We start from the raw sequence: 14905 nt of genomic DNA, 5'->3' as shown, positions 1-14905 counted from the left end.
TTGTGCTAAGAGGGCAACTGTTCAGTCCCTCAAACTCTCATCCCCCACACTATTGCTCAATGAACAGTTCACAGGCAAGAAGTGGGTGTGTGATCTATAGCTTATATTGTCCATAAATACTAGTGGGCATAGAGGGCCTCACAAGATGATCCAAAGGAGACAGAGATGCAGAGCACATGCTTTTTAAGTGTACTGAGAGGTAAAGGTCATCTTTGATGACTGATTTCTTACCTACTCCTGTCATAGCCCAAGTAAGAGTGACCATCACCTTTGTTGTTGGCCGTGGAACTTTGGCACTCCTGGTTATGTGAATTGAAGGTCTTGCCATTAATGGCAATCATGCTGCAAAAATTAAGTCAGGATCTGTTCCTGAGAGTTGCAAAAGGAACCAAGATGATCAGTTTTGAGAACAGTGAGGGGTTTTTTGAGGACATAGAAGAAACTCTTGGGACTTTATAAAAGGAGTTCTCCGACAGCAAGAGGAATACCTCACTATAATAGGGATGTACTTTGAACAGTGAAAACTAGTATTGGATGTGTGGGGAGCTGGGATAGAAGGGAATTGTTGGAAACAGAGGAAATGGTCATGACCAAAAATGGATACAGAATTGCTGAATGTGAATCCCAACTAGTACCTGATTTCAGAGCCTGTGGACAACCCGATGGCAGCTCTTCTGGGGTTGTCTTGCTTTGGGTTTCAGGAACTGCCATGAAAGGATGTGGGGATAGCCTCATCCACTTACACTAACACAGTATAAGCCGGTCTTTGGACAGATTGTTAGGTCAAGTTCCCATGTATCTCCACAACTGGAGATAATCCCCAGCCCCTCACAAAGCTGAAGAGACTCTGCAATGGAACTGCATCAGTGGGATGAGGCCTTGGCTTGCCATCTTCACCCAGAGACCAGTGTACTCAGTGTAGTGGTTTGATGAGAATGTTGCCCATTGGCTTGTATTTTGGAATGTTTGGTCCTCAGTTAGTGGAACTGTTTGGGAGGGATTAGGAAGTGTGGCCTTGCTGGAGGAGGTGTCACTGGGGTTGGGCTTTGTGGTTTCAAAAGGCCACACCAGGCCAAGCATGTCTTGCTTTTCCTCTTTCTGTCTACAGATCGGAATCTAGGTCTCAGATACCGCTCCAGTGTCTGCATGCTGCCATGATCTACACCATAATGATAACGGACCAAACCTCTGAAACTCTAAGTCAGCCCCCAATTAAATGCTTTCTTCTACAAGTTGCCTTGGTCATGGTGTCTCTTCACAATAGAACAGTAACTAAGACACAGTAACTCTGTTGTCAGTAACTCTGAGGACGAACTCTAAAATCTCATCCATTCTGCTCATAAAACCTCTAAGTTGTGAGTCACTTAACTGGAAAGCACTCCAGCAGCTCTTAACGATAACAGCAGAAATCTTCCTAGACTTTATGGACACAGTCTGCTAGCAGCAGTGTGATAAAACCAGAAACCCACTCACGTCATAAGGAAGGAGGAGAACTGGAGCTATCCCCTGGAAAAGATAAGGCAGTTCACAGGCTGATGGTGGCAGGCTTGGGGATGCAAGTGGAGATGTCTCAGAAAGCACCATGAACAACATATGTAAAGAAAATGGTTTATTTAAAGTGTTAAATACCATCACCAGAATGAATTTGATTTACATCAGTCAGTGTTTGTTACAGGCCTAATCTGCCCTCCCCCCATTTTTCCCCAACTGGAATTCCCTTTACTTGAAAACATTCTATGTACAGGGCAGCAACGGTCACTGGCATGTGCTATTTACATGACGGAACCACAAGTTGAGGTGCAGACATGTGAAAATTAAAAAAAAGTACACCAACTTTTAAATAAATACTGCATAATGACAAGTATGTACAAATATTCCACAGTCATGTCTTTCTTAGTAAAATTAGAAATAATTTGTATAGGAATATGCAGAAAAGATTGTGACTCATTTTAGTGTCAGGAACATAGTGAATGTCTAGCCTAGGGGAGAACGAAGACGCTACAGGTCTCTTAAACCAAATCGCTGCTGGTAAGCAGGTGCTGAAAGTATCTCATAGCATTATGTTCCTTCGCCTGGGTCTGCCAGAGGTCTCAGAAAATCAAGACACGGTCTTGGTGTAGTTCATGTTGCACCACATAAAGAGAAGGCATTTTGAGTGATAGCTCATTTTAACTTTTGCACCATATCAAGCATGACAGTTTTCAATGGTCAGCATTGAATTCGAAAAGAGAAACAAAGAAAATATTTTTGTGTGTGCATGGCCTCCATTTAAACAAACGGGATGTAGATAGATTTCAAAAATTACTGCAAGGAGATAAAAGCAATCTTTAAGGACGTGTAATCAAAGCATATGTAGGAAACAGAAAGGATGGGTGGTTTATTACATTGACCAGTGACATTTCCTCTCATTAGGGACCTGGAGAGAAACCGGACCTCGCAGTGCCACTCAGCGGTAAAAACTGCCCGTGAACCACACATGGGGTCTTGATTGAGGGTTTGCATGTAGACTTTTGGTGATGGTGTCAAATAACTGTTAAGAGGCATATTGATGTTCTTTGAGTCATCTAAAAATTGGAGCTTTAAAATTGTTGCAAATTTATGTTTACTATATTTCTTTAGAAATATAATTTGTGAAAAATTGAATTTTACTACAGAAAAATGAATTAATAAACAGCCCCATGTTTCAGGGCTCCACATATTTAGCAGTGTTTCTATTCACATAGTAAATGGAAATCAGCTAAAGAAATTGCTTTAACAAATTAAAAAACAAACAAAACCTAAGACCTACAAATAATACTTAACCCCCTGTATGAATAATGCTGGTGCTAAAAACAAATTTGTTAGACATTACAATGCCACATGATTTTAGGATTTTCCTGTAAACTGAACTTTTAAGGTGAAAAAAAAATTACCATGCACTGTACAATAAACTGCAAATGTTCAGATATCTTCTTTGTCAAATACGTGCTGACTTGCTTGATGTCCCAAGTCATGTTGCAAAATCCTTTCAACATGCTTGAAATAAAGAAAGCTCTCAAACAGATTTGAGAAATCCCTAAATTCAGATACATCTGTGCTCTGAATCGAATATGGGGTCAGGTGAAAGATTTGCAGTATTTTAGTATTTTCTAGTATTTTAGGGTTCACTCAGGAGGAGAGAAGAAAAAAAGATTCAAAGTGGGAAGAAAAGTAAGAAGAGGAAAGATGTGAAAAATTTGCACATATTGAACTTCATAAGATCTGTATATTTAACATGGAAATAAATTGAATATATTATACTTATTGTCACATAAAGTATCTGCTAGAAAGTATTTTCATTTGTAATGTCTGCCAAAACACAGACTATGATTAAAGAATAAACATGGTGTGTCTTTGTATCACCCTGTTGCATTCTCTCCCATTTTAAAACCATGCACTAGTGAAATTTACTTTTAAAAATAATATAAATTGTTGAAAATGGCTGATTTTTATTTTATTTTATTATTATTTTTTTGCAAGTTGCAGCCCCGAGAAAATAATTTAAATATTCAGCTAATCTGTGTCCATGCAAAAAAAAGTTTCTTTAATTTCATTCAGTACAGTGCAGTCCCAGAATTTTGATTTCAGAGTCCAACACATCTTGGCATTAGTGAATGCCATGCCTCCTGGGGCTTCCCAGAGTCTACCAGTCTCCCTGCCGGAGCCCCCTTGGGAGCGGTGGCCAACTCTGCTCCTGACCACATCTTTGGTCTCTTGCTTTTCACCTGACGCTTCCTAGGACTTTGCTCCTTGCCCTGTAGTGTGGCTTAATGGCTGTAGAGCTCCATTTCTGTGGCATAACAGGCTTTGGGGGCAGATAAATGAAGACAAAACGATAAAAATATAAAGGTGCCATTGAAAAGGGCTGACTGACTCTTTGAGATTAATCCATGGCTTCAGATTGGACCGGAACTCGAGTGTCACTGAACTCCAAATGTGACAGTTCTTCACAGCTCTGCTCTTTGACCTGAGGGCCTTCGCTAGGGCACAATGTGTACGACTTCCTCTGAGAACACAGGATCGCTTTGTATCCCTAGACGTGGGCTCCAAAGACACAACATCAAGCATGCAGTGTTACCAGGGGTTTCGGCCTGTGCACTTTCTTCTGTTTCTGTATCACTGGTTGTTATGACAACACTTTTACAGCTGCTATGAACGAGAGTAAGAAGGTCCAGTAGAACTTTCCAGAGACGATTGGGAAGCTCTTCTTGTCAGAGGTGCCAAGGTCGGATCTACTAGGGAGGAAGGCGGGAAGAGTTTGAACCATCCAATCACCATATTGGATAGTTCTAGTTCGTCTAAAAGTATCTGGGCCACTCCCATAAAGGATTTGTGGTCCATGCGGCCATAATCTCCCCAGACAATGATCTGTTGGCAAAATAAAAAGTAACGTTAGTGTAAACACACACATCACAACAGACAAGCAAAGTTATAATTAAACTAGTAAAATGTGTTCAGCTAATGTGCTGTTGTCAAAGGTCAAGTTAAGTGCTGGAGCCTGATTAATGGCGATGTTGCCTTTAGCTCCCAGAAGCCAGGGTTACATTAGGAAAATTTCTCTACAGTGTCTGAAGCCACACAAGGAGCAAATCTGGTGTGTAGCCCAGGTCTGAACGTCTGTGGGGATTCCCCTGTGAGGGGGACAACAACAAACACAGCTGTAGATCACTGCCACTGCCTTCCAGTTGACGGAGAATTTCAGCCACGAGGAACAGGAGAGATAGCAGGTCTAAGGCCAAGCTTCGGGAAAGCCTTTCCTATGTCAGAGGCCAGCACTGAGCACACACACACCTGTAACACCTTTCCCTGGGGGCTCTCCTCGAAGGACAAGAGCTGCTGATACAGGGGCTCCAGGGTCTTCCTCGCCACCTTTGTCTTCTTCTTGGCTACGCAGACTCCGTTGTCCAACAGATACACCTTGACGTACGGTGCTGGGGAGAGAAGACAGTGACTGATGCCCAGAGCTATGAACTGGCCGGTTCATGGGGCCAAGAACAATGGCTCCGTCTTCCCTGAGAGCACACTAGCCACTGGCCTGCCTTCTTTGTCAAAACCACAATGACACTTGTCAGCCATGCAGTTTTAAGTATGTTGACACGGCCTTTGAGATTTGAGAGCCTTTTCCCCCACATCTCTTTCTTGTATGGATTTAAATGTTGAATTAAAAAGGCAAAATGTTTCTAGTCCCTAACGATCCAAAGGCAATGTCTTTAAATTACCAAATTTTTGGTCTCATTAAACATGCTTAAAATGAGGCTGGAATGTTTATGTTCACCCCCGAAGTTCACTGACTATTCAAAGGCATCTATCAGCTGGCAATGGTGTGAATTCAAGACAGGGGTGGGCTCTGAGGTGGTATGCTCAAAAGTAACTTGGAGCGACAGTTCAGTAGGAATTCTATGACTAAAACCTTTATGACAGACGGCTTTTATGAAAAGCATGTTCCTGCATGTCTCATGCTATTAATTATGGTGAAGGAGTCAATTATCCTCAAGACCTTTACACCATAATTTCAAAGTGATACAGTTAGTTAGTAACCTACACTTTATTTAAAAATTCCTTCAAGGACTGAGGAGTTGAGAGAGAAATGAAGTATTATAAGTTAGTACAGATGCCAGGATAGGGGTGCTTTCAGAATTCACAGCCTTATATACAAAGAAATGTCACTTTTACATCATAACAACACAGACTATGAGAAATAACTATGGAATATTTTCTGTTTTACCTGGCAGTGTCTTGGAACCTGGTTTTACAACAAGGCCTCGAGCCCGAATGATTTCCACCTCCAACTGTCCCTTTTTGTCCATCATCCCCACCTGGATGTCACCTGGTGGGACACAGGGCAGAAACACAGGAAGTAGGAGGAAAGCTTGAGCCAAAGAACTTGGTTTCAGACAGTCCCCAGATGTATTCATTCTTTAAGATTTAAACGTTCTTAGCAGTGTGTTACTTTAAAGACAAACAGAAATCACAAAAGAAAAAAACTAACGTTTACTGTTAAAATCTGGGACCCTTTATTCTTGCTGGTGATCTTGTTAAAAGTATCATGAAATTGAAGGAATGTGATTTTTCAGATGGAAAGGAAAAACAATGAAACCATGTAATGGAGACTCTCACCCATTGCAGGAGTAGCCAGGGTCTGGCGTCCCACTAGTTGAGCAGGGCCCAGGCCATCAAGGAAATCGCTGAACTGGCTGTCAGAGGCCAGGCGGACACCAGGGAAAATCAGGCTGAAGGCAGAACAACAGGCAGGATTAAATCCTCATCCTTCCCTCCTTTCAGGCAAGCTCAGGTTTCCTGCTGGCCTCACTGGTGTGGCCAGGCTAAGGGACCACTGATACTCATTAGACTCCAGCATCCCACACCACCTCCCACAACTCTCAGACCATCTTACATCCTCTAGCTTCCCATGCCTGTCACCAGAAGCACCTGCTACTCTATGTGGGCTTCTGTTATGTGTCTTCTCTTGCTTGGTCTGGAAGGTAGGGGAGATGATTTCTGTCGTGCATGCTCAGTATACACCAAGCACTCATCTACGCCATGCTTTGCCAAGTTTAATCCTCTTAACTAAACTAAGAGGGAGTCTATTATTTATCTTTATACAGTTGAAAAAACTGGATCATTCCCATTGGCATATAAATATGCTGCCATTTCATCATGCAAAAGGAAAAACAGCCCCTTCTCCTGACTGCACTCTCCTCCCCAGCCCCCACCCACTTGTTCCCCTGAATCCTTGGAAAGCCCTTCACATTCCCCTCTTCCATTTTATTTGGAAACTCTAATCGGCTTTTTGTTAATTTGTTGAGATGTCTCCAAATTCTGAGACATCTCAAAATTTCTCTACCCAGAAGTCAGCCAATGACGATGGCAGTTAATGTCATTGTCAGCCAATGACTACAGCAGTAACTCCTGCTGTCACTGACACAATCCATCCTTCCTTTTCCTGAGAAACCTTTTCCAGTCACTTCCTGGAGATGCTGGGCTCCCTGCAAAGCTTTCCCTTCTCTTCTGCCATTATGCTCTAATCTCTGCCAGTTCTGCTATTAAACACCCAAACTGCTCTTTTTAACTTCTTATCTTTTCCATGTGTCTGAGTTCCCTTGGAAGTTCCACCCAACTTAGTGGTGTCTGTGTCGGAGTTGTCTGGCCAAGGGCCTCTCTGGCTTAGCCTTCTTTTCTGGGCTACACACATTCATTCCAACAGCATAGTTGGCTAACAGGGTATCTACTGAGCATCTGAAAGTTAACTTATTCTAAACTGACCAACTGAACTCTCCTAAACACACACACACACACACACACACACACACACACACACACACACACACACACTACAAAGATGAAAAAGACTAATGAAATAAGTGGGTTTATTTCTTCAGAGATGGCCTTTGTATATAAAAGACAAAGGGTCCTGAAATCAGGTCTTATGGACTGTTTAGCTGACCTCTCTCATTTATTTTCCTTGCCTTATTTTACCCTCGACACTTACACAATTTATTGTGTATTTTATTGTTTTCCTTATAAATTAAAGTTTTTGATGAATTTTGTCTTGTCTTTTGGATGAGTGGAGGTAGTTTTGTCTCTTGTTGGTGCTAGACTCCAGCTCTTACACCCTAGGATGCTATAAACAATGGATACCTTCACCCTTGGTGAGTCACCTTCATATTAGAAACATGAAGTGATTTACCCAAAAATCTTGAGTCCCAGAAACCAAGATAAGAACTTTGGTCTCTTCTTGCTTTATTGGTTCCTATGATTCCTACACCCACTGTCTTAACTTCTGATTTGATTCTCTTGTATGGCTCACACCCAACTCACAGCACACTGTCTGGGACACTAGAATGTAATATTTGTTGAATGAATTCATGAGTATTCATGTTATTTCTCCAATAAGATGGTAAACATTTGAAGTAGAAGTCATCCTTGAAACATTTATATCCCTGGCAGCTTCCTAACAAAACTATAAACACGTGTGTGGGGACCATGCGGTCAACATTTTTATAGCCCATGCAGTATTCACAGAGAACATGCTCAGAGCACATTTATTTTCACTTTCCTTCAGGAAAGAACACATTTCTTTAGTGTAGTGTACGGAGTGTGTCACATGCCTGTGACTGAACCACTACCACACTCACCTGTGACTCAGCTTTCTACCTCCTTCACACTTCCTTAACGGTCAGCAAATCTATTTCTTTCCCTTCACCTCAAAAATGCAACCTGTTTATACACCCTATTTAAAAACTGCAGGATTATGTACCTCTCCTTTACAGAATGACGTTGGACAAAATATCATCAGGGTATGTAGTTAACAATGAGCCAACATTTCCTACGGCTTCAAATCTGTGAATTGGCTACATGTGTCTAAACATGGAACACTTCCATGGCGATGACAGAGCAAGGCCCTGAGCCCTGCTTTCTTCTCCTGACACCTTTGGTCTCATCTATGATAAGAAGTCACTAAATACTGCTGTTTTCTGGAGACAGGGCCACCCCATGCTTACAACCCTTTCCAGGTATCTTATGGTCGTGGATTCAAAGAAAAGCTACATAGAGAAAAAGGCTCACCAACTTCTTGTTGCTATTTTCTTCTGATTATTGTTTCACATAATTAAGATAAATTACATAACTTTCAGTGCATAAATTTTTCAATAGCATCTCTTCAACAGATCTAAGATTTTTTTACATTAAAAATTACTTTTTATTTATTTTATTTCATGTGTCTGGGTGTTTTGCCTGTATGTAGATCTGTGCATAGTGTGCATGGAGTGCCTGAGGAGGCCAGAAGAGGGTAGCTGATCTAGAACTGCAGTTACAGTTGTGAGCCTGCACGTGGGTCCTGGGGATCAAACCCATCCTTTGGAAGAGTGGCAGCCAGTCCTCTTAACCTCTGAGCCATCTCTCTAGCCCCAAGATCGAAGATTTAAAAAACTAATATTGCCTACATGGTGTGACATGTATGTTTATTATTTCTGTGATTTTATTTATTATTTTAAGCTCGGACAAACTATTTTATTTGTAGGTAATATTGACAGTCCCATTATAGCATCTTGTTGTGGAAGTAAGACACTTTATCTCCTCCAAGTTATTTCATTCAAAATAAAAAACCCCGATACAAATTGCTCAGTGGAGGGTGAAACAGGTTCTCAGGACTCAGCCAGGTTAAATGGAAAGGGCCTGAGGATGGATCCTGTGATTTAGCTCTTGTGTGAGCATGGCCGAGGCCTCACTCACTTTCCTTCCGAGCTGTAGCTGTTCATGCTGCCGTCCGTGGACTCGCGGCTGGCCTGCCGCGTCATCCAGTTCCTCATCTCCACTGCCAGGCCGGTCTCTGTGCTTCTCTGGACAGTGCTCCTCAGCTTCTTCCCTCCTGCTTCTGCAGAGACAGAAATCCAAGGGCATCACAGTGTGTCACCGAGGCCTGGCCGCAGAACAGCCGGCTAGCACCCGGAGACTGCAAATTCGAAGGACTGCAGACAGAGTTCTTAAGGAGACACAGAGAAAACGTATTTTAAACACTTCTAAGCAGTGTCTCCCTGAGTGAGCAGCACAAAGTACCATTGTTTATTTCCACTTAAAACAGTGTTCATGTCATTAACATAAGAAACAAAGAGGTTCAAACTGAGGATAATGAAATGCGCTTTGTTTTCATCACATACTTAAATTACCATATCAGTTATGCCTCTGGTATTTCACTGTAACTTTTAAATGCAAAATTCATTTATGCTTACCTTTTTCCCATCTCTTTTGTCTTAATTAAAGAAATAGGCCTTCATTTGGCTTACAAAGAACCAGATGGTGAGGGATACTCAACTTTTAGCTTTAACTTTATAAAAAATTTTAGGGTAACGTCTATGAAAAGGTGAAGAAATCTACACAAAAGGGGTAACTCTATTTGAAGGCAGTTTTGATTCTGCTGGTAACTTCCAGAAAGATTGTGTAATACAAAATTCCTGAAGTGTCACATGAAGGACCTCTTCAGTTTTTGGTCTTGGACGGTCATCTCTAAGGTGGTTGCATCTAGTGGAGCTTTCTCCCAGAAGGCCACCAGAGGAGCAGCCCTGAGGGAGACAAGCGCGGGGCATGGCTGAGCAAAGCAAGCTAGCTGCTCCAGAGAGGGAGCAGCATTGGAGCTGGGCTTGGAAGACAGGCCAACAGGGCCTCCAGGAAAAGAAGAGCATGTCTGGAGCAAAAGAAAGTGCATGGACAAAGGAGCAAGCCAGGAGTGATCTCGTGTGGAGAAGAAAGGGCCTTGGCTGAAGGAGCGCTGGGAAGTGGGGTATCGGGAAAGAAGCAAAGCTGTGAGGAGCCCGGCAGGCTGGAATATGGAGCTGGATCCATTGCGTGTTCTGCTGGCTGCAAAAGCCGTTAGCATCTGGAGATAAACAGCCATGTGACGCGCTCTTTCACCGTCAAGGGCTAGTAATTCTTCTCAGTGATGCTGGTGCTCCTGACGCGTGAGACTCTTTCCACCAAACTTATATTGCTCCACTTTGAAACACTGCTTTACATTTCGCTTTATTTCCAGTTTTGATACACATTAAAATGCTTTAGAGTAGACACAAAATACACATTATGACTGATCTCCAGCTAATCAAAAGCTGTACTGTGGGTAAGTAGCAAACATGTACTGATGATAAATGGTAAGAAAACATAAGGCTTCCTCAATGATTCCAGAAAGCTCTTCATCAGAGAAATGTGGTGCTACTGACACAATGATTCTTTTCACCAAGATTTGTGTGTTCGCTTCCCTTTGAAAGGCCTGAGTAGAGACGAAGTTGGAAATACGAATTTGTAGCCTCCTGTGGGATAAGTGATAATACATGGCTCACCACTGGAGGCTACCATTAAAAGTTAGACCATGAAAAAACATGGATGAGCCAAGTGATCAGGCCACAAACTAGTTCTGTTAGGGGAGTGAAAAGATAATTTATAAGGGATACAGAGCCACAGCCATTGTAGTCCAGTCATCAAATTCAGCAGCATGCCGAATCGTCTATCAAGTTGTTCTGGACAAAAATGGACTCACTGTTTCTAATCAAGTCTTCTGGTTTTCAAAAACACAGAAGGTAAAGTCACAAGACAAATAGCATGCACAAACAAAGCATCCAGACAAAACCCAGATACAGGATATTGTTCAAGAGAGCTGGCCCAGTCTCTGAAAAAGTTAACACCATGACAAAACCATAAGTAAGATAACGTAGACTAAAAGACAGCAAGGAGATGGTAGCCAGTGACCTTGGTTGTATGGGTTTTTGCCTTGTTTGTAAAACCAAAATGAAATAAGAAGTCCTTTAATAACCTTGTTGCACAAGTTTCTGAGTGTGGTGCATGTTTGCATACATGAGGGTATGTGTGTGGAGGCAGACATACACATATGTGAGGCTGAGCACAGGTCTTCCTCGGCAGCAATCTATCTTACTCACTGAGGCAGCTCAGAGCTTCAGACTGCCAGGATTACAGGCAGGCCCCACATCTGCCTGCCACTCATTTCCACGACTGCTTAGGATCCAAATTCCATACTCATACTGTGCAGCAAGCCCTTTACCCTGCTATCATCTCCCCAGCCCCTAAGATTTATTATTTTATTTCAGAGTGATCTTCAAATAGCTATGTCACAAAGCAGTATTATGGTTTTGCTCTCAGAAATCAGGAAACGTTAGGCTAACATGAGGGCTGAGTTCCTGCTTTACGGTTCATTTCCTTTCAGTATCTGCCCCAGGTGAACAACTACCATCACCTGAGACACACTTCAGTGGCATCTAGATGAGGATCTAGATATACACAAGGGAATGGCATGGAGGAACCTAGGTTATCCAAGGATAAAGGACCTTAGTTCTTAAGGATCTCAGGACATGGCGCAGCAATTCCAGAATCTATTGTCTTCTATTTACTCTGATGCTATTGAGCAAAAGTGACTTGAAACTATGCTGTTAGCGGGTGATGAGAACCAGACCCCACTTGGCTAAGAATAACAACATTTAAAAAGAGCTTGTGACCCTTCTGTCCACAACTGCTTTACTCACATAATCTCTTCATAGGTCTGAAAATTCCCACTTGTCCAGACGAAGCACAGAGAGAGGCCCATCAGTCACAAGATTCCCTGAAGCCACACAGTGAGTGTCAGCACCTGAATGTGTGCTCAGTTGCCAGACTCCATGTTCTCTGTTATTCATTAGCTTACTGTTAGAACATAACTAACTGCCTGGGTGGAGATGACGCAAAGAACCCTTTACAAGTAGCCTGGTGGCCTGGGAAGAAGCAGGAGCCTCAAACCAGTTAGGCTCGGGTGTCAAATTGCTTCTCTGTTCTTAACTTACTGAATGGCACCGAGCAAGTCACACCCTACTCCCACATTGTGAGATAAAAAGGTAACTGGAGGGACTCTGGTGGGCATTAAAGAGAGCACCCATCTAAAGTGCCCGGAAGAGTACCCGGAACACAGCAAGCCTTCAACCAAGGCCTTGGTACAAGACACAGACAGGGAAGAGGGGAACACCCCTCTTCGGACTGGTCCTGACCACTAACTAGCTGGTTGTGTGGTCTCCTAGTCATAGTTCCTCTCTGAGTCCGGGGCTGTCTGTCTGTGAAAACTAGGGTAGGGAGAGGAGAGCACCTGAGCCTTGGCCTCTTTATCTCTGAAGTCTGCGATCATCTCATTAGTGCACGAAGGGCCATGACAGCCTGTGTTGAGGAGTATGCTACTGTCAAAGAATCACAATTTCCTGGCTAAATAACTTTTTACAGCAGCCCTTACACACTTATCATTTTACATATTCCATTATCTGAAACATTTACAGACTTATTTATAAATTCTCAGCACCATAAAAATCTTTATGTCAATTCAAAATAAATACAATTTAACTTAAATATAATGCATTATGGTGATTCACATGTACTGCTACAAATGATGCCACGTTGCTATGCAACCTAAAAACTGAATCCATGTAATAGTGAAGATCTGTGAGAATAAGTACAAGTGAGCCAGGCAGAATTCTCTGCTGGTCCTGATGATGACGTTACTTTACATGGCAAAAGGGATTTTGCTAATTAATTGTTTAAAGGTAGGGAGATTATCTGATGGGCCAGCATAGCTGCTCCAGGCCTTTAAAAGCAGAATGCTGTCTCTGGCTGGCTTCAGAAGAGGAAATTAGAGACAGCAGAATCACCAGGACGATTCTTTCTACCTTTGCTTATTTGAAGATGGAAAGAGACACATGTAAAAGACATCACAGCCACCGAAGCTGCTGAGAGTGAGATCTGGCTGACAAGCAGCAAGAAAACTTGATTGGAGCCCTACACCTCCAAGGAACTTGGTTCTGCCACCAACACGAATGCCCCTGGAAGCAGAGCTGCTGGCAAGAGCTCAGCCAGTGTCTTGATCTCTGTGGTGTTACACATGATCATTCTGTGCTAGGCCTAAGATCTAGTAAGTAGATGCTGGTGTTGGATGCTAACTGTTATAGCAGCAGAAGACACATACTGAAGATCTTCTTTTCTCAGACGCATCTTTAAATGGAACATACATAAAGCTATTTTATTATGATTGTAGGGGAAGACCAACCAAATAGTTATGAATTTAGGTATGCTTTTTGAAAGTGAACACCTGTGCACATGCATATATACTTACATGCATAGTATACTAAACAAGACACAAGCAGTAAACCCATATCTAAAGCCCAGGTTGGGTTGTGGTTGAGCCCTTAAGCCACTCACTCTAGTATACAGTTTTTTGGAAGAAGATGCCTGCACGTCAAAATCAAGTTCTTTAACTGCCAAACACCACAGGGAGAAGGCAGCAGTGCACAGGAGGCAGCCTTGCCTTTCTGCTCTGCTTAATCCCATGACTCATTTATAGGGCACTTCCTGTATTCAAGGAAAACCAGTTGGTTCAAAACTCAAATGCCAGTTTCCCCTAATATCAGAAAACTCTTCAAGGGGCTTGACAACAAAATGAAAATGTCCTCATTGCTACTGAACTGGGAGACTTTCTTATTGCCCTGCTCAAGACTAGGCTTGACATATGATACCAAGCTCAATTTCATGGTGGTATCTTTTAAGTCCTTGATGCACAGACGTCACCTTGCTTTCCCTACACCTAGGAAGTCTCATCAATGTAATCAGAATTATTCCCACTTCATAATACAATTTTTCTTGCCATCAGTAGGAAAAGGAATTTCTGAGCAGGCTGGAAGACTGGAACAGTCTTTAATTTTTAGTGCAGACCACAATTCATGAGCTTTAAATTACTGAGACAGTATTGTGTCCAGAATCACTATTTTTCAAAATATATATATATATATATATATATATATATATATATATATATATATATATATATAAAGAAGTCATCTGTGTTACACAATAAAGACTTTTTAAATGCAATAAATAAGAAGTTCTAAAACAATCAAGGACTTAAAACATTTTTTTTGGAAGCAATCTTGGATCTATGTGTTTGCATTTGTATGTGTTCTCACTGTGGGAAATGAAATTCGAAGTTCTCAGTAGCTACTTTCTTTTTAGCAGCTGACATTCACATTTTAAAAAATCATGAGTACTTTCCAGTTTAGAGTAGTCTTCTATGGCACACCTCTAATTTCCTCGACTTCATTTATAGAATGATCTCCAGTGTGTTCACCAATGGCCACGGTGACCACTGAAGGTGTAAGGTCCCAGCAGTAGATTTTATACCAGACATGAAAAGAGATCAACAGTTTGTCAGCCTCTTTGGTCCCGTAAGATATCACCGTCGTGAGTAAGTATTATAACTACTTTTAAGGATCTCTCAGGGCTTTTCACTCTATAATTCAAACCTCTGAAAATTTAAACAAATGAATGAACAAAATTCCACATCTTACAATTTCTTTTGGGATAATTCAAGATCTGCATA

The 14905-nt window shown here is 41.9% G+C and overlaps 1 protein-coding gene across 26 annotated transcripts in view; it reads right to left on the bottom strand.

The window, feature by feature from the left end:
• Positions 1–1594: 1594 nt before the first annotated feature.
• Rims2 (regulating synaptic membrane exocytosis 2) overlaps positions 1595–14905 on the bottom strand; it is a 465362-nt gene continuing 452051 nt past the window's right edge. For 22 of the 26 annotated variants that reach the window (XM_036208698.1, XM_036208701.1, XM_036208705.1 and 19 more), the window contains 5 exons: positions 9250–9391; positions 6136–6248; positions 5744–5845; positions 4810–4949; positions 3525–4386 (listed from right to left, as the gene is read on the bottom strand). In XM_036208698.1, coding sequence (XP_036064591.1) covers positions 4168–4386; positions 4810–4949; positions 5744–5845; positions 6136–6248; positions 9250–9391 — 716 coding nt within the window. In that variant the 3' untranslated portion in view covers positions 3525–4167. Of the gene's footprint in view, positions 4387–4809; positions 4950–5743; positions 5846–6135; positions 6249–9249; positions 9392–14905 lie in introns of all 26 variants that reach the window. The other 4 variants (XM_036208697.1, XM_036208687.1, XM_036208688.1 and 1 more) reach the window with 1 other exon arrangement.

This window comes from Onychomys torridus, chromosome 16 (genome assembly GCF_903995425.1).
Source record: "Onychomys torridus chromosome 16, mOncTor1.1, whole genome shotgun sequence".
NCBI classification, from domain to species: Eukaryota; Metazoa; Chordata; class Mammalia; order Rodentia; family Cricetidae; genus Onychomys; species Onychomys torridus.
This window is presented reverse-complemented; position numbering and strand designations above follow the sequence as displayed.